The following is a 19,754-nucleotide window of genomic DNA, read 5'->3' as shown; positions in this document are numbered from 1 at the left end:
ATTTGGAGATAGACGGGATTCTGGAAGACATCAAGACCAAACCCCACATTTTAAAGAATCAGAGAGGTCCGGCAGCCCTGGCCCTCAGGGATCTTACATTATAACAAGGAGGACAATGTGTACTTATACGGTTGCCTTAGTTGTAGCTAACTTGGTTCTTTTGCCTCCTGGATTCCCAAGGTGGTAATGTTTTCTATCTATCTCCTTTGACTGATTTGATCAATGACACTGAGTATACTCCTTGCTTTGTGTGGCCTGAGCTCTCCCACTGAGCTCTCCCTTCCCTGAAATCCTACCTATGTAAGCAAGCACAGGGTTGCTCTGGATTATTATCCTGCTCCATAACTTGATTTTTCACTTTGATTTCATTTTTCTTTATGTCTAGGCTCCCTAATTTGATTTTAGGTGCTCTGAGAGCAGGGACTGGGTCTTTTTTTTCAAGTTACCACGTGCAAATCAGGGCAGTTTAGGTGGTATAGTGGAAAGAGTGCTGGGTCTGAAGTCAGGAAGACTCGTGATCATGCGTTCAAATATGGCCTCAGATGCTTCCTAGCTGTGCGACCCTGGGCATATCACTTAATTCTGTTTGCCTCATTTTCCTTATATGTAAAGTGAGCTGGAGAAAGAAATGGCAAATCGCTTCAGTATCTTTGCCAAGAAAACTCCAAATAGGGTTATGAAAAATCAGAAATGACTGAACAACAACATGTACAAGTCAACGTCCTACATAGATTCTTTCCTGATCCTTCTAATGGCTTATGTCATTTCTTCTTATTTTATATTTATTCTGAACGTATCCATTCTCTATACTTATGTAACTTTCCCTGTTAAAATAATTATTTCACTTTAAGTCCAGGAGGCAATAGAATGGGCCCCTAAGGTCCACAGACTTACCTTCTTCTTTGGCTTTAAGGAGATTATTTTAGATGAAAATTTATGGGTTAGATCTCAATCACTCTGAGCCCTCGGTTAGGAAAATACCTAACATTTAGGCAGAGGTTGTATTCTCTGCCTAAATTTACATTTATGTCTATCTCTAGTTAACTCTTGGCCTCGTGGTAGTTGAAGCAAAATTCATGTTACTAGTGTTTGTGGATAGATAGATATCTGGAGGGAAAGATGGGGAAAGAGTTAATCTTTTCTCAGGACTTCCCTCAATTCTTAAATAGGTGGGTATACAGGTGGCATCAGCCTGGATCTTCTCTGAAATGCCTATAGAGATGGTCCTTGTTGATATCTCTTTTCTTTGCCAAAACTCAGTCCTAAAGTTCTTTTTCTCCTTTTGCTGGTTATTAAAGGGGCTGCTGGTTCTTGACTGAGCGCTCTGATCTCTCCTTCCCTCACAATTTTTCTCTGCATCAGAGATAACTCTCCATTTTATGCAAATTACTCAGGGAGTAACCAAGTCTCACACACAGTAATGGCTTTAATTAATTTAGGGAGGTGTACAGGCCCTGTTCACACTAGTCAAGAAGGATTCCAATTAACAAACGTTAAGTGGGTAGGATAATCAAGGAAGCCCCATTTTTATTGTGTATAAGGTGTCTCCTCTGATAGACTATAAGTTCCTTGAGGGTAGGAGCTGTTTCATTTTTATCTTTTTTATCCCCAGCATCTACTACTATGATGTCTGGAACGCAGTAAGCACGTAGTAAAAGCTTCTTGATTTATAGCTCCTATCTTACCAGTTTGTTGCTAAGTTTAAATGAGATAATACATGCAATGTCTTTTTTTTGTTGTTGTTTAGGAGGGAAGCTTGTAGCTGACCTAGGATTTCACCAGAATAAGGCAATGAGGTAACCACCCAACTCTTCTGCATTTAGTGCTGCTGAAGTTAAGTGACATTAGAGGTCACTCAGCTAGTGTGTCAGAGATAGGACTTGAACCCAGGACTTTGGGACTCTGAGGCTTCTTCCTCTTCAGGCTAAAGCCTTAACTAAATTTTTGGGGCATAGCTCCACTTCATATGAGAAACTTTCACTTGTCCCACACAAGGCTATCAGCACTTAAGTGACTTGCTTAAGGTCACATGGCTAGTTAGTAGTAGAGCCAGAATTTAGGATTATAGGATTTAGAGCTGCTTTTCTTTTCCAATCCTTTCATTTTATAGGGGAGAAAAATGAGGCCCAAAGATAACTGGGCTTGTCTAAGGTCACGGAGATAGTAAGTTGCATAAACCCATGCCTCTCCTCAAATACACCACTGCCACCTGGGTGTATACACAAATAAAGTGAGGTAGATCAGGAGACAGAAATCCCACATGGGTGTAGCATTCTCATTGTTAATATTGAAGGTAGAGGAAACTGGATAGGGGGACCCAGCTATTTCTCTGCCCCTGCTCGTGGCATTCCTCTTTTTGGGTGAATTTAGGGGCCCTTCTCACTTGGAGGATAATATGTAAATCATTCTGCAAGGACACCATTGAATTGGAGTCAACAGCTCAGTCACTTTGCATGCAAGACTCACAGGGTGGATTGCCAGGCAGCTCCTTGATCAGCTCTACCAGCTGACAGAAACTTGGGCTTGGCACAGGGGAGAATGTTGATGCCCCTAACCCTCAGCTCGTACACACCCACACACCCACCCCCCCCCCACACCCCCCCCACCCACACCACCCACACACACCCACACCCACACACACACCCACACACACACACACACCCACACACACACACACACACACACACACACACACACACACACACCCCTCCTTTTCTCCAGCTAAACCCTTAAATGGATTTCCGACCCCAGGAGTCAGGGCTCCTGCAGTTGGCAGAGGGGCTGACCCAGAGATGCCAGGGTGTCTGAGGCAGACACTGTCCTTAGTTCAGCTACTCAGGTGACAGACGGAGGCTTCCTGGAAGCTCCTTTAAGCTTGCTGTGTCAGACAGGCCTGCTGGGGAGCTGGGCCTAATCCCACCCTACAGTCTGCCTCTCCCTCATCTCCATTTCTGTTTCTATAATCAGGGAAGATTTGTCGCCCCCCCCCCCCCCCCCCCGCATTTCTTCTAGCTCAAATTTCTCTTTCCCCGCACTGGTCCCATTTTTAGGATTTTTTCAGGGACCTTACAACAGGAAAAATCCCTAGGTTTTGAAACAAGCTGAATATGGCGATATTGCCTTGGATTTCTATTAAAATCAGACTACCTCTACCTCCAGATGGTGACAGATTCTCCTGATGTCAAACCAATGGGCTTCTGGGTCTGAAGGGGAGGTGGGGATCTCAGGGTTGTTCCAGGTCAGGGAGTGAAAGGACTGGGGTCCAAGAAAGGAGACAGGCACATGCTTCGTGCTGGTGTCACACTTGGGGGTCTTTAATGCCCTGCCAGGAGTAATGACCTTGTGCCAGTCACATACAGACAGGAGTCTGCCCGGGTCTCTGTGAATGATCTGGGGAGGCTCCCTTCATTCAGACTCCAGAGGGGGAAGGGAGCCAGTCAGGAGCTGCATCCTTCTGATTTTTCACAATGTTTTGTGACCACCTGTCAGTCAGCTAATTAGATAGCTATCCTGGTGGGAAGATGCTCTGTTCCCAGGCTTAACCCTCTGCCACACTAGGGCCATTCTGTGATGGCCGTTCTAAGGGGCTAACGCAGTGAGGAGATTCACAGCGGGGTGGAGATGAGGGCCTCTTGGGAGCCCCAAGGCCCATCGTAGCTGCCTGGGATAGGCCCTACTGCTTGAGGCTGCAGCGATGAAGGGGTACTGTTCCTGTCTTCTTTCAGTAGCTTGTTTGCCTCCTCCTCGACTTCCTCTGGTTCCATCTGGCAGGCATCAGCTAATGCCTGTCCGGTCGCCACCACGAAGACAGTGTCGCCAGCCAGGGAGTCCAGGCCACCCTGAACCAGAGCCTGTCCAGGGACGAGAGAAAGCAAGGGCACGGATGACTTCTTGTCCCTTGGTGGGGTCTGCCTTTCTCAGAATAGACACTCCTTATCCATATGACCCTGGGGCTGCCCTGCTTTCACCTGTTCCAGCCCTTAAGGATCCATCCCATTCTCATTTAAATGATGGGTCTAAACCCCTGTGTTGTCATGTAGGGCATTGGTTCTCAAGTCAGAGCATGTCGGTTCAGATCAAGCCTCTGAGGTTTAATAATAATAATAATAACAACAACAATAATAATAACTACCTCACTTGAAGGTTTGCAGAGCATACTAAAAATATTATCTTATTTTATCTTCACAAAAACCCTGTGAGCTAGATGCTCATATTATTATATTCATTTTATAGGTGAGGAAACTGAGGTAGACAGATTGGGGGTGTGTGTGGAGAGATAATAAATATAGAACTTGCAGGGACCCTAGAGGTCAACTAGTCCAATCCCCTCATTTTATAAATGAGGGGACTGGGGACCACAGAGGTTAGGTGATTTGCTCAAAATCATACAGGTAGCTAAGCAGCACAGTGAATGGAACACAGGACTTGAAATTACGAAGACCTGAGTTAAAATCCAGCTTCAGACCCTGGGCAAGTCATTTAACCTCAGTCTGCCTGTTTCCTCACCTGTAAAATGGGGATAATAATAGCATCTACTTCCCAGAATTGTTGTGGAGATCAAATGAGATAATATTTGTAAAGTGCTTCGTAAACTTTTAGGCACTGTTATTATTACTAAACCTCAGAGGCTTGATTTGAACCTACATGCTCTGACTTGAGAGCATGCTCTATCCACTGTACCATGACAGCACAGGGGTTTAGATGTGCTGTTTAAATAGTGTATGGAACTTCCTCTGCCAACGAAAATCGGCATCTGTTCTGCAATTTATGGTTTTGGAGAATTGTCTGGGAGCCCTAAGGGTTAAATGATTTGCCTTGGGCTGCTCAGCTAGTGTCAGAGGCTGGATTTGAACCCAGGTCTTGCTAGACCTCTAGTCACTAGGTAGGTCATATTGTCTCCCCTTCTCATGCCATCTGCCCCTCCCCAAGCTGAAATCCCTCTTCCTTCCTCATGCCCTTAATTCTGGATGCTTCTGAACTCACCTTCCGGATCAGCCGGGCAGTAGCTGGTGTAGAAGATGCAGGAACTTCTGGGTCCATTCTCTTCCTGCTACTGGTAGTCGCTGCACACTGGGGCTCTGGCAGGGGGCTCTCCATCTCCCTGGAAATGCTACTCTCCTTCCTGTGAGGCTGAGCCCAAGTGAACAGGGGAATAGGTCTCAGGAAGGGCACTAGACGTCTTTGGGGATCAACTCACCGGAGGGAACCTTAGTCACCCACCACAGGAAAGAAAGATTCAGGATTTCTAGTCCATTCCTGATGAAGGACTAATGTCTACTATGCCAGTGTCTCCCTTTTCCCTACTCTTAACCAACATACATATTGTCCCATGGCTCAGTTTCAGGAAGGTGACTGTGTGTCTCTATATGGCTTTCCCCTTTATTACCTGATGAGAGGAGGTGGGAGCTTGGACCCCCGAGGATGCCAACAGGCTGGCTGCTTGCCTCCTGGTCATTCTGACCTTCTGTTTCTCTGGATAAACAGCACCATGATGTTCTGCTGGGGAGAAAGGGGGTTGGATTGACCACTGATATGAAGCCAAGTTAACAGCCCCACTGGGGCCTGGTAGGGTCCTTGGCACTCTGGTAACCTCTGCCAGTCTGTAGGAAGCCAAGAGCAGGCAAAGGCATTCCACTGAAAAGGACATGCTTAGGCCTCATTAAAAATCAGGCATCTCCAATTTCCCTGGCCTTCCACCTTTAGAAGTTTAGGAAGGGGAGACATCAGGGATGTGGACCAGTCCAAGGCAGCCTGTTCTTCAATAAATCCCTTCTTGGGAGAAGGCCTTACCTTCTACTCTCATGCCTCAGCATTCCCTTGGGTCACCTCGACCCACAGAGTCTTCGTGTCCCCCAGCCCCGTGATGTGATCTCTTATTCAGACCATCTCAATGGTGCCCCTCATAATATGCACTTGGCCTACTTGCACATTCATCTCCCTCTGAACCCAGCTAGGTGAGAGCTAGCTAATCTTACAAACTAATTCCAGCTATAGACCTCCATGGCTGGGTTAAGGAGTTGAATTTTTAATTAGAGCTTTCTGGAGACAGATAGCTTAACCACATGAATTTTCTCTAATGCTGGTGGTTTTTTTCTTAAGGGAAGATAGCAGAAATATTTCTCAGCAGTGCTTCTTTATAAAACTTCCCTCACTTCACACTATTTAGTAGGCAGCCTCCCACTCTGCTCACATGGACTGGCTGAGGATATATCTACCATACTCACAAGGTTCCCATGGCAACAGGCTCTAAGGCAACCCCCTCATCTTGCCTACCCCACGAAGTCTAAGAAATCTGAGACTCCCTCAGGCAAGAAGGGGCAGATTTGGAGTGGGTACTGATGTATTTCTTCAGAGGAAAGTACCCACCAGAAGGGATGTGGGAGGCTGGGAATGGGGTTGATCCCAGACAAGGTTGGGTTTCCTATTGGGCCAAAGAAAAGAGGACTGACCTGGTGCAGAGTGAAGGTGGTGAAGGCTGTCCTTCTTTGGAGAAGGTGATGCTGGAAGCTCATTCTCGTGTGGATACTGAAACAGAAGTAGCAAATAGACCATCAGTCCCTCTATTCCTCATTGTGACCATCCCCACCATCTCAAGACTCTATTCTTCCCATCATTAATTTTTCTGATGGCTCTTGACTTGTCTCATGGATTTGGCTGCAGTGTGAGACCATGATGCCTACACTGTGGCCAAGGGGCCACCTGTCTCAGCACCCAACAGCATTTACCCTCTCCTATAGACTGGTCAGCTTTCTCCCTGTCACCCACTAGCTCCATGCTCACCCCTGTCTCCTTCTTTGCTCCCATTATTTCCCCACTTTCTGGAATATCATTTTTCTTTCTACCAAGTATATAATAGGTACTCAATAAATGCCTTAAAATTGAACTGATGTCCCTGAATAGAACTAGGAGAGTGATTCCTACATATGGGAGGTGACTGATACATTGAGCTCCCTACTTGCTTCTGTGGTACCAATCCTGGATCTGTTGACTTAGAAAACCATATATTAACATTATCTACGTTTTATTGTATTTTTATTTATTTTGTTAAATGTTTCCCAATTACATTTTAATCTGGTTTAAGCTGTACTAGGAGGTGTGGAACATGCTTTGGGCAGCTTTTTGACACCTTTGATCTAGTCCAAATCTTTTTTGTATTTGTGGAAACTAAGGTAAAACAGAGGTTAAGTCATTTGCCCAAGGTCACACAAGTGACAAAGTCGGGATTTGAACTCAGGTCCTTTGTCTCAAAATCTTGCACTGTTGTATCTTATATCGGAAGATGTGAGTCCAAATCTTGCCTTAGACACTTACTAGCTGTGTGACCCTGGGTAAATCACTTAACCCTGTCTGTCTCAGTTTTTTTCAACTATAAAATGGGGATAATAACAGAATGTACCTTCCATGATATAATATTTGTAAGGCACTTAGCACAGTGCCTGGCACATAGTAGGCATTAAATAAATGCTTGCTTCCTTCCTTCCTTGTAGGTTTCTGAAGTATTTAGTGACCTGGATGCAAACCTTCTTTCCACCTCCTTTCCCTCCCCTCCCCTGCGCCTGGGTTATTGCAGGGTTCTGCTTTTTAACCAATAATATTTTCAATAAATTGCTCAATAAACTCATCAATTCACTTCCCCACCCCCTGGAGATACCACCATCTGTCTGCAAGCTCGAGGAACGAGCAAATCATTTGGGTTTAAATGACAGCAACACTTCTGAAGTGGGGAGGCCCCCTCCTGGTCTAAAGGGTCTCTGCAGTCTACGTTAGCTACTCTGTGTCACAATGAATTGGAAGAGACATCCGAAGGCATTTGGTCTAATATCTTCATTTTACAGATGAGTATGCCAAGGCCTAAAGCGGTTAGGTGACTTTTCCAAGGTCACAGTAGTAGTAAACGATAGAACCAGAATTTGAACCCAGGTCTTCTGACTCCAAATAAAACTTCCTTTTCCGCTGAACCACTTTGCTTCCCTCCTTCATGGGAAAAATGAAGTGAATGCTCTTTCCCTTCCCCTCCCAAGGCAGGATGATGCTTATTCTTGCTGTCTTCCCCTCCCCCAGACTACCACCCCCAAGCCTAGGGCTGACAGTTTCCAGTCGCCACCTGGAGAACACACAGGTATTGGCATTGTTGGTATTGGCATTGCTGGCATTTGTGTTGGCATGAGTCCTGGCCAGAGGGTTGGCAGGTGGTTCTGGGGGGAAGTCATCTAGGAAGACAGGGGAGTCCATATCCTCCATCTCCATCTCTGTGAACTGCAGGGGCCTCTGGCTGGCAACATTGGGGGGCAACGAGTCGGTCCTCTCTAGGAAGGTGTCCACCTGGCCAAAAAGGCCTCCTGTCCTCTGGAGCCAAAGGAAAAGAGCAACAAGGCTGAGAACAATGTCCAGGAAACATTGGCTGGGAGTGACTCTAAGTCAGACAAGGTTAGAAGAGGGAAGGTAATGTAGGCAGAGACCCCTTGGAAAAGGAATGACCACCTTCTGCCATCTAATAGGTTCAAAAGAGAACGACCTGGGCGGTGAGATATTCTGGAGGTTTGCCACCTCCACTACCACTACTGCTCCTAAAGGCCCCCTTAAAGAGCTATTTCTTCCCCTAGGATGACCAGGCAGACTGCCATCCTGGAAGCTGGAAATGATAGTGGGGAAAGGGGAGATGCAGTCTCTGCCCTCAGGAAGTTTCTAGTCTGAAGGGGAAATTGCTACATTAATAATTGATGATAATTAATGATCACAGAATAAGGAGACATGAAGACAGGGACATAAACAACAGATGGACAGAACAACAGATATAAGGGCTGGAGTTGATGCTGGAGTGAATGGAGGCTGGAGGAGAGTGACACGACTGGACAGAAAAGAAGAGGAGGCGAGGAGGTGTGGCACAGGATGGCTGGAGGATTAGAAATAAGGTTGCTTGTTTGGAAGCAAGGACTGGAAGCCAAGTAGCCACAAAAGGTGAGGATGGTGAGATGGGGGGACAGTCAGCTCCCAGGCTGCTGCTTATCTCGGCATAGGATCTATCTGACAGGCCTAATCTGCCACTGTCCCCCTCTTTGTTTCCGTGGGGCAATGCTGCTCCTTCACTCCCCAGCCATCTCACTTACTCGGTAGATCCCCTCCTCCATGGCCGCCTCCACCATGGCCCTCTCCAGCTCCTCCTCAGCTGTCAGATCTCCAGAGATGGCGCGATGGATCTCAGGAGCCGCTTCTTCTTCAATGCTCCGAAGCCCAGCCTTATGCAGGAAAAGAAATGCAATGACTAACGCATCTGAGGAGCAGAGATTGAGGGCTCCTAGCCCCAGTGGTGGTTCCTTCATCTGACCAGGACTTCCAACGTTGGGAGGCAGAGTCTCCCTAAAGTCCACCATTGTCTTTTTTCATTTTGCTATCGTCACTCACTTTACTTTTGGCTCACCAAGGTCCCTGAGCATACAATCCTGGAGCTTCCAGGGATGATATCTAGTTCATCTTATCTAGGCAGGCCATCATGCTAATCACTCCAGGGGATGCACCTCATCCCTCCTGGGTTGCCTGGAGCTGAGTTGTGATAAAGCAGTTATGGTCTAATGCTACATTCTCTAGCTTCAATTTATACCTATTGCCTTTCTCCCTATACTAAGGCAGGGAATAGCTGGCCCATCTCCTGGGTGATGAACTTTCTTTTAACCTTTGACCATTCTGAAATGACATATGCACCTCTCCTGGTTTCCTCCCTCCATCAGTGATGCTGCAAGAATACTTACCTGTATGACCTTAGGCAAGTTACTCTGTGCCTGCTTCCTCATCTATAAAATGAGGGAATTAGAATGGATGACCTCTAAGGTTCTTACAGCTTTAACACTAGGAACCTATGATATGGGAAAAGTGGCATCTCCACTCTAGATTGTAGGAGGAAGATGATGCCTCCTGGGAAAAATGGTGGATGTGTGCATGTGTGGACATCTCTGGGCCCCTTGTACCGTTCACCTGGATCTGCACAGTGTCTTTTTTGGGTCGATATCCATAATACTCCTCCTGGCGCTTCATGAACTTCCGGAAATGCTCTTGGATGAGGAAGGTGGCATAGAATTTTCCTACTGTCACTTCATCATCTAGAGAGGTAACCAATAGAGCCATGAGCCCCAATTGCAGTTAGCTTCCTGGGCCCAATGTGGGGCTGATGGGGTAGAAGAGGTCAAGAAAGAAGTGGGATTAGACATTGCAAAACTTCATTTCCTGTGGTTATTTGGGCCAATGGGAATACTCTATCCTGAGGCTCATGGTCAATTCTGACAGACTTCCATGAATGCAATGGCATTCTGAACATCTGATAGCAAAGCATTCCTCTCTCATTAAGCTATGACAAAGGGCTGGCTTTCTTGGAAATCACCATTTCTTCCTCTCCTTTAATAACCTTGGTCTCAACTATGATTCCAAAGGACTACAGATGAAACATGCTACCCGCTTCTTGACAGAGAGGTGATGGAATCAAGATTCAGAATGAAGCATACATTTTTGGACTTAGTCAATGTGTGAATTTTTTTTGGGGGAAACTATACATATTTGTTATGGGAGAAAGTATGGAGGAATGGAGTATCTTTTCTGTATTTTACACTACTGAATTACCTATTGTTCCCTTAAAGGGAATATCTCTTAAGCCATCATTCCCTTAAAATAGAGACAGTATAGCTGCCCCCCCCCCAAAAAAGACAAAAAAGAATAATTGAGGCATCTTTTTTTTAAAAAAAAGTTCAGAGAAAGGAATGGAAGGAAAGTCAGAAAAATGCACAGAGGAGCAGTACAGCTTTGAAAACTAGAGGTTGAATTTATTATACTTAAGAAGCAAAGCCTTACTAGCTCTGTGACCCTGTACAAGTCACTTAACCCCAATTGCCTAAAAAAAAAAAACAAAGCAAGCAATATTTACTTATACATATATACATATGGAAATATGCATATTAATGGCATTTGTTAAAGATAAAAGTTTAAAAAAAACCCACTGGTTCTTGGCTCCCTAAAGCCAAACATACCTCCAATGGGGGGAATGACTTGGTCTAGGAGCTTCATACTAGTTCTCTTCCAAATCTTCTTGATGATGGCTCTTAGCTCCTCATTGGCCTGTTCAAAGTTACCTGGTGGCAAGTGAGAGGCAGGAATGGCTTTTTCTGACACCATTCATACTATGCGAATCCCTTGGGACAAAATGGCCTCCTAGCCCTCTCTAGAAACTCTAGAGCCAGTACAGGACATTTTTCTTAAATCATTGCCTTTCTAGTGAGTCTGAAGCCCACTTTTTGGATCACTGTCTCCTACCCTGGAGATCAGGGCCCAAAGCTAACCTTGCTCTGGTTTCATTCTGTCATCTTCTTGGCTGTCTGGCCCCTAGGTACAGAACATTCCCACATTTCAAAGTTCTCCAACATCTACCTCCTTGTTCATCTCTTATTCCCCTAATGTTTGCCCTTTGCAATTCTATAATATATCTCTTGCTCCCCTGTAAAGAAATCCTTTTTTTTTCTCTCGATTAACTTTAGGGAGAATTGGTGATGGCTGTTTTGTAGAAGAAGCAGCCATAGGTGCTAGGGGCAGGGGAGGGGCAAGACTGTGTACTGAAGAGCTACTTTGACTATGTCAAAGTGGTACAGAGACTTACTGATGTCTCAGGGGGTTTGTGGGACTGCATGGCCAAGGGGGCTAAACTGTTTTTGTAAATGTCATGGGCCCCTTTGGCAGTCTGTTGAAACCCATGGGTCCCTTCTCAGAATAATGTTTTTAATCACATAATCACATAAAAATAAAGCCCAGGAACAAAGGAAACTAATTTTATTGAAATGTGGTTATCAAAATATTAGGAGAACAAGTTCACAGGCCCCAGGTTAAGAACCTTTGACATACACTGATCAGTATATATACACACATGCATGTACAGGATATTCTAAAAGCGTTAGTGCAGTTTTAATTTACTAATAAAACTGCACTAAGACTTTTGGGCCACCCTGTATTATATATGTTATATATAATATCTATTATATTATACAATTATACAGCACAATATAGTATAACATACAATATATTATATAATATGCTAATATATTTTGTATATTATATAGTATAGTAATACAATATACAATTTTATATTACATGATGCAATAGATATTATATAATTATATACTATAATAGATATTATATATAACACAGGGTGTCTTAGTGTGTATTACATATATATGTGTAGTGTGTATGTATAAGTATATACACACATACATATATAAATATATTATGTATTATATACAATTATAGATGTAATTATTTAAGAAGGAAGTACTAATAAGTAGAGAAATCAGGAAAGGTTTCTCATGGGAGGTGGCACATACATTAAACCTTAAAGGAAACCAGGGATTCCAGGGGGCAAAGGTGAGGACGGAGGTCATTCCAAGCACTGGGGACAGACTGTGTAGAGATCCAGAGACAAGGGGAGGGAATGATGGGAATTGGAAGTCAGTCAGGTTGGCTGGAACCCAGAGCAAGTGATGGGAAATAATGTAAAATAACCTTGGAAAAGATGACTGAGGTCAAGTTGGAAAGTCTTAAAATGCCAAGCTGTGGTTTGGATTTTATCCTGAAGGCATTAGGAAACCGGTGAAGCTTCTTGAAGAGGGCAATGTCACAGTTGTCTTAGTACTTTGTGGAAGATGGATTGGAGAGAGGAGAGACAAAGGTGGGAGCCTCCTACAATGGAGCAGGTAAGAGGTGACGAGGGCCAGAACTATGGAGGTAGTCATGCAAGTGGATAAAAGGGAATGTGTGTGAGACATGTGGGAGTAGAATTGACAAGACTTGGCAACTCATAGAACATGTTATTGTCTAGTTGTTTCAGTCATGTCTGACTCTTCATGACCCCCTTTGGGGTTTTCTTGGCAAAGATACTGAAGTGGTTTGCCATTTCCTTATCTAGCTCATTTTACGGATGAGGAAACTGAGGCAAACAAGGTGAAGTGACTTGCTCATGGTCACACAGCTAGTAAGTGTCTGAGGCTGGATTTGAATTCAGGAAGATGAGTCTTCCTGACTCCAGGCCTGGCACTGTAGCCACTGCCAATATGGAAGTGAGGAAAATAGGGGGAGTCCAAGAGAATATCAATCTTCCAAACCAGGGAGTGCTTGAAAGGATGATATTAGCTTCAACGGAAATAGGGAAGTTTGCAGGAGGGATGAGTTTAACAGATGATGGGGAAGGGAAAAAAATGAGTTGTTTTGCACATGTTGAATTCAAGATGGGACATCCAAATGGAGATGTCCAATAGATAGATGGTAATGTAGGGCTGCAGACTAGGACTGAATTTAGATCTGTAGATCTAATCAGACTGTATTTAGATCTAGGAATGATATTCACAGAGGTGATATTTGAACTGATGGGTGTCGATGAGATAACTGAAAAGGGTAAAAAGAGAAAAGAAAGCCCAGAACAAAACCCAGAAAGAATTTCCTAGTTTCTAATTCTGGGTTATTTAACTGTTCTATACTAAATCTTCACATAATTTTGTGAGTGGTTGGTAATTTTATCCTTTCTCTGTAAACATAATGTAATATAATTCCATAATATCCTTTCTCTGTAAACCTTTGCTAATCCTTTGGGGCAGCTTTGGTTTGAGAAGGGAACATTTGCCCAAAGAGAGGGATATCTATGCTGACAGCTGGATTCTAAGGCTCAGAGGTAGAGAGTGACTCAGTGTACTCAGCACAGTGCCTGGCACATAGCTGGCATATCATAAAGGCTTGTTGACTGACTGATTGATTGATGAATGTCACTGACCCTTTTGCGGAGAGGAGTAGGGAAGAGCATGTGGAACTAAGGGGACAACTCATTCCTGTATTTCATAAAGCTTAGGAGATATCTGGTTTCTAATCCACCTTCTAGCTGTTCTCCTATGCACCCTCTCTGTTCCCTCCCTCTAGTCTTTTTTTGAATTGAGCCAAAATAGTTGCTACCCATGGCACTTTCTAGAACATCCCGAAGAGTCAATTAAAAAATATATATATGTTTATGTGTGTGTGTGTGTGTGTATGTATGTATGTATTTATGGGAGTGGATCCTTAGGCATTATTGTTCTGTGTCCAGAGATGGTCTAACTCCCTTTGAGTCCTATAGGGCAGAGGGCCATATGGTTTTGAGAATTTCCCCCATTCTCTACTACTTACTTTCTCATGATGCAAACCAATGGAACCTTAAGGGTAAAGAATGGCCCTCTTTTCAGCCAGAAGGTTGGAGAATTGGGGGCACATGGGCTAAAAATCTCTCTCCTAGGAGGAGAAAGAGGAAACCACAAAGGGGGTGGGGTTCTCACCTTCTGTCTTGATCTTGAGGGCTGTTCGAACCAGAGCGAAGAGAGTAGCGTTGAAGGTGACAGTGCCATCACTGTTCAGGGGCATGTTCATGTTTACTAGTCGCTGCGCAAAGAAAGGGAAAGGCCTGTGGGACTGCAGGAACTGACTGGATTGGGAGTCAAGTTTGGATGGTGAGCACCATCTTCATCAGCTCTACAAGTGGATGGGGACAATGTGTGTGGTGTAGGATGGTCAGGAAATGTTTTGTGGACTGATAGATGGATTTAAGGGAAAATAGAGAATTATAGAATGTTAGAGTTAGAAGGCTTCTTTCCCACTATTTGATCCAGTTTTGATACTGAGACCTGGAGAGTTGAAGTGGCTTTCTCAATGTCACACAGAGAGTTAGTGGCTGATTTAGACAAAAGGGATCTTAGATTAAGAGCCAGAATGGACCTCAGAGGCCATCTAGTACAATACAGAGAAGTAAACTGAGATGAAAGGAGATAGGATCACAGAGTTAGGAAGTGTCTGAGGTGGGTCCTAAACCCAGGACCTCCTGACTCCAAGCTCAGCACTCTATTTGTTATGCTACACTCTCTCTTCTAGGACTATAACCTAGGTCTCCTGTTACCAGTCCAGCCCACTTTCTACTACAGCATACTGTGAGAGCACACTGCAAGGAGAGTGCAAAGTTGAGAGAAGAACCTTTAAGTCTCCATATAGGTACCCAAAGGCCAGGGAAATACCTGGTCAGAGTTAGCACACATGTTTCCCACCTGAAGATCTCCACAACTCCCCAGCCTCCAAAGTAGGACCTCCCTGGCAAAGCACAAATTACACTGGTTACCTTACATGCCACCCGGTGAGGGCAGAACTTCCCAAAACCCAGAGGGGGTTGGATCCGTCTCAACAGGGTCACAACATCTAGATGCTTAATTCTACCCCTAGAAGATAAGAGCACAAATACAAAGTCACATTACATCTCCTGTAAAAGTAGTAATTGATAACAACACAGAACTTTACACATATTTTCTCATTAAACTTTGTGAGGTGGATACTATAAGAATCTTCCTTCCTTCCTCCTTCCTTCCTTCTTCTTCCTTCCTTCTTCCTTCCTTCCTTCTTTTTTTTTCTCTCTTCCTTTCTCTCTTCCTTTCTTCCTTCCTTTCTTCCTTCCTTCCTTCTTCCTTCCTTCCTTCCTTCCTTCCTTCCTTCCTTCCTTCCCTTCCTTCCTTCCTTCCTTCCTTCCTTCCTTCCTCTTTCTCTCTCTCTCTCTCTCTCTCTCTCTCTCTCTCTCTCTCTCTCTCTCTCTCCCTCTCTCTCACATCTCTCTCCCCTCAGGGATCTGGAGATGGGAAGAAGGCCAGGAAATGTGGGAACGTCCTGCTGCGGGATTCAGAAACCATTCTCTAAAGTCCAGATTTGATGCGAGGGAGGCTGAGCTGCCATTCCTTAGAGGACTCAGTGGGCACATTGCCACCTATCACCGGGATGGGTATGATTTAGCTGAGGTAGCCAGAAGTTGCCATATCCAGCGGTCAAGGCATTTCCTGCCCTAGGCTCTGGTCCTTTTTTCCCCTCCAGGGCAAGAAATTCATTTCAGAGTTAGGCATACATCAAGTGATCATGGATAAATGGAGATTTAACAGGAGGATAAGTCTAAATAGACCAATGGTATAACTGACTCCCAACTAGGAGCGAAAAAAGGAGGTTTTAGGGGACAGTCAGAGACCGGTGTTCCCTCGCTCTGGCTGTACTTACTTAGCTTCAGGGTCATACTCAGCCCAGATCTTCTTAAACTCATCCAGGTGATGTGGGCCCAGGATGGACCAGTCTCGAGTGAGGTAGTCAAAGTTGTCCATAATGACAGCCACAAAGAGGTTGATGATCTGCAAGGGACAGAACCACAAAGTTCCCAAGCATGAAAAGCCAGAAATGATGGGGATACTTCTTAGCAGAAGAAGTAGAAGAAGGGGGGACTATGCATGTGGAACACTGCACCAAATGAGCTAGTATTTGTGAAGTGCTCAGCACAGGGCCTGGCACAGAGGAGGTATTATATAAATGCTCATTCCCTTCCCTTGCCCTCCTCCCTGCATAGAATGATAGACTCGTCGACTGGTTTGCTTTTTTCTTTCTTTCTAGTTTTGGTCTTTGTTATAAGAGATAGCTCTCTGGGCAGTGAGATATTTGGAAATGATGTAAAGTATAAGGTATCCGTACAAATGAAACAAAAAGCAAAAGAAGTGATGGGCAAAAGGGAAAGCTGGGACAGGCGCCACGGGTGAAGAGAAAAAGACGGAGACACTGATTTTCCTTTTGGTCTTCCCTGTGGGCAGAAAGCTGGGTAGGGCGTCCAGGAGAAGACTGCTTTTTGTCTTGTTCCTCACAATGGACTTTCACAATACTGGACAAATGACTTAAATTCTCTGGGTCCAGAGTCCCCTTGATGGGGGAGAGGTGTTACTTTTCTAAACAGTGATTTTGAGGTGAGTGAAATCATATTTAAAGACTTTTTGTAGCAAGACCCTTCACAAATATGAAGTCACATTAAATTTCCTGTAAAAGTAGTAATTGATAACAACACAGAACTTTACACATCTTTTCTCATTAAACTTTGTGAGGTGGATACTATAGGAATTTTCCTTTCTTCCTCCCTCCCTCCCTCCCTCCTTCCCTCCCTCTCTCCCTGTCTCTTTCTTTCTTTCTTTCTTTCTCTTCTTTCTTTCTTTCTTTCTTTCTTTCTTTCTTTCTTTCTTTCTTTCTTTCTTTCTTTCTTTCTTTCTTTCTTTTCTTTCTTTCTTTCTTCTTCTCTTTCTTCTTTCTTTCTTTCTTTCTTTCTTTCTTTCTTTCTTTCTTTCTTTCTTTCTTTCTTTCTTTCTTTCTTTCTTTTTCTTTCTTTCTTTCTTTCTTTCTTTCTTTCTCTTTCTTTCTTCTTGTTTCCCTCTCTCACCCAGGCTGGAAGGGCAGAGGCCACTCATGGATCTGATCCCACTGCTGACTGGCCTCGGGGCTTTGACCCACTCTGTTTCCAAAACAGATTACATCTTCCCCTCTCCACTCCCCTTAGGCTGCCTACTATATCGATGCCAGACAGTGTGGACACTCAATCAGTTTAGTTCTATAGCATCTCTGAACTTCCAGGCTCCCCTGTAACAGGGATTACAGGCAGGTGTTACTATGCCTGACTTACTATAGCTATTTTTATGTCCATTTTATAGATGAGGAAGCTAAAGGTCAGAGTGACTAAGTGATTTATTTACCCATGGTCAGGTAACTAGTAAGTGTCAGAGACAGGATTTGAATCCACGTCTTCCTGCCCTTTTGTTCCTAAGGAATGAAAACCTGACAGAGGCAGCTGGGTAGATGGCATTTATGAAGGGCAGTTATCACTGGAATAATCTTTTGTTTATTTTGTCCCTATATTTGGCTTAAAAAAAATTTTTTTTAAAAAAAATTTGAGTTCCAAATTATCTCTTTCACTATAATTCCTCCCCCACCCACTGAGAAGGCAAATAATGTGATACCCATTATGGGTGTGAAAACATGCAAAACATATTTCTATGTTAACCATGTTGTGAAAAAAAACCAAGAAGAATAAAGAAAGAAAAGTACTATGTTTTACTCTGCTCTCAGAGTTCATCAGTTCTCTCTCTGGAGGTGGATAGCGTTTTTTATCATAGGTCCTTTGGAATTGTCTTGGATCATTGTATTGATCAGAGTAGCCAAGTCTTTCACAGTTGATCCTCTTTACAGTATTGCTGTTACTGTGTACAATGTCCTGCAGGCCAGCTTTTTTTTTTTTTGGTGAGGCAATTAGGGTTAAGTGACTTGCCCAGGGTCACATAGCTAGTAAGTGTCAAGTGCCTGAGGCAGGATTTGAACTCAGGTCCTCCAGATTCCAAGGGGAAAGCTCTATCCACTGCACTACCTAGCTGCCCCAGGCCAACCTTTTAAAAAGGATATCATCTCATAAACACCAAAATTCATGTTAGCACTTTTTGTGATAAAGAAGTAGATGCCCATAAATTGGGGGACAGCAAAACAAAATGCCATGCATGAAGATAATAGAATATTATGGGACCATAAGAAGTGATGAAGAATTCAGGCAAGCGTGAGGAGACTTTTATGAATTGAAATAGAATGAAATAAGCAGAACCAGTAGAACACATGTGTGTGTGTATGTACAGCAAATATATAGACTACAGCAAAATAGATGGGAGGAACAACCCCTCCCCCGCAAATTAATGCTGTTTAATTAGAATAACCAAACTTAGAGAAGACATGAGAAAGCATATCTCCCTCCCTTCCTTGCAGAAGTAGAGGCCTATGGGTGTGAAATATTTTTTATGTATTTTGTACACACACAAATATATACACACATATATAAAATAGGAAAATTTTGATTTATATAAAGGAAAAAATAACAGATATCTAATAGAAGCTCCAAATTGACCTGTGAGGAGATGAGTTAGAGTAAAGAAAGGTGATTGTCTTTCTTTTCTTAGTGAGTTTGTGGTGGGACCCGGATTAAGCAGCGACTGAGATAGAAAAATTCAGGCTTAGGAACTGTTTGAGGCAGTGACCACCCATGATTCCAGAGGACCAGTGATGAAGCGTGCTAGCTACTGCCTGACAGAGAGATGGTAAACTCAAGGTACAGAATGAGACACCCATTTATGGACATGGCCAATGTAGGAATTCGTTTTGCTTGATTATGTATATTTGTTACAAGTTTTGTTTTTATTTTCTTTATGGAGGGGAGGGAAGTGGGAGGAAGGGAAAAGAAATGCTTATTAATTTAAAAAAATAAAGTTTAATTAAAAATAACAAAAAAGGAGAAAGTTTAAAAAGAAAGAAAAGTCCAAAAGGCAAATCCATGCCTCTGGTTCTCATTTTCATCCCCATTCCTGGTCTCCATGATGCCTAAAAAGATGACTTACCAGGAAGGCACAGAGCATGTAGAAGCTGATAAAGTAGAAATAGGCAAAGCCTGTGCCACAGGTATACTCCTCCCCAACATTGGCGTCAGACTTGGGGTCACAGAGTTTTCCGTAGCTGCAGGCCAGCAAGATTTCCTGCCACGCCTCTCCTGTTGCACACCTAGGATGAGATGGGCTTCTGTTAGCTTTTCCAAACCTGGAAAAAATGGGCTTTGCCAGGATTACAGGACACCAGGATGCCATGATCCCATTCCTGACTTTGCCCTTACATTACTGTGTAACCGGAACTTATCACTGTCTCTCTCCTGTCATGTTTTGATATACCCTTTGCCCTTCGATTCCCAATATCTTCATTCTTCATGGGGATGCTACCAGGTTATATGACCTCAAATTGTGAAGACTCCTAAGTGTCGAACCAAGCTGAGCTTTCAGGACTAAAGTCACCTTGGGGAAAACTTAGGAGTGCTGTGGGAGAGTGGCTTGTATGGGGTCATACTAAGGCAG

The 19,754-nt window shown here is 43.8% G+C and overlaps 1 protein-coding gene across 1 annotated transcript in view; it reads right to left on the bottom strand.

Moving 5' to 3' along the window:
• Positions 1 to 3,294: 3,294 nt before the first annotated feature.
• The window catches only part of CACNA1S (calcium voltage-gated channel subunit alpha1 S), a 100,747-nt gene continuing 84,287 nt past the window's right edge, over positions 3,295 to 19,754 (bottom strand). The window contains exons 33-44 of the mRNA XM_021003015.2: positions 19,251 to 19,410; positions 16,069 to 16,196; positions 15,155 to 15,251; positions 14,325 to 14,427; positions 11,013 to 11,114; positions 9,970 to 10,094; positions 9,108 to 9,236; positions 8,089 to 8,346; positions 6,450 to 6,525; positions 5,387 to 5,499; positions 4,984 to 5,130; positions 3,295 to 3,851 (exon numbers count right to left, since the gene is read on the bottom strand). Of these exons, the coding sequence (XP_020858674.1) occupies positions 3,606 to 3,851; positions 4,984 to 5,130; positions 5,387 to 5,499; positions 6,450 to 6,525; positions 8,089 to 8,346; positions 9,108 to 9,236; positions 9,970 to 10,094; positions 11,013 to 11,114; positions 14,325 to 14,427; positions 15,155 to 15,251; positions 16,069 to 16,196; positions 19,251 to 19,410 (1,684 nt within the window). The 3' untranslated portion in view covers positions 3,295 to 3,605. The remainder of the gene's footprint in view (positions 3,852 to 4,983; positions 5,131 to 5,386; positions 5,500 to 6,449; positions 6,526 to 8,088; positions 8,347 to 9,107; positions 9,237 to 9,969; positions 10,095 to 11,012; positions 11,115 to 14,324; positions 14,428 to 15,154; positions 15,252 to 16,068; positions 16,197 to 19,250; positions 19,411 to 19,754) is intronic.

Source organism: Phascolarctos cinereus, unplaced genomic scaffold (genome assembly GCF_003287225.1).
Source record: "Phascolarctos cinereus isolate Bilbo 61053 unplaced genomic scaffold, phaCin_HiC Scaffold_5;HRSCAF=322, whole genome shotgun sequence".
NCBI classification, from domain to species: domain Eukaryota; kingdom Metazoa; phylum Chordata; class Mammalia; order Diprotodontia; family Phascolarctidae; genus Phascolarctos; species Phascolarctos cinereus.
Note: the sequence above shows the minus strand (reverse complement) of the source record. Positions and strands in the feature narration are given on the sequence as shown.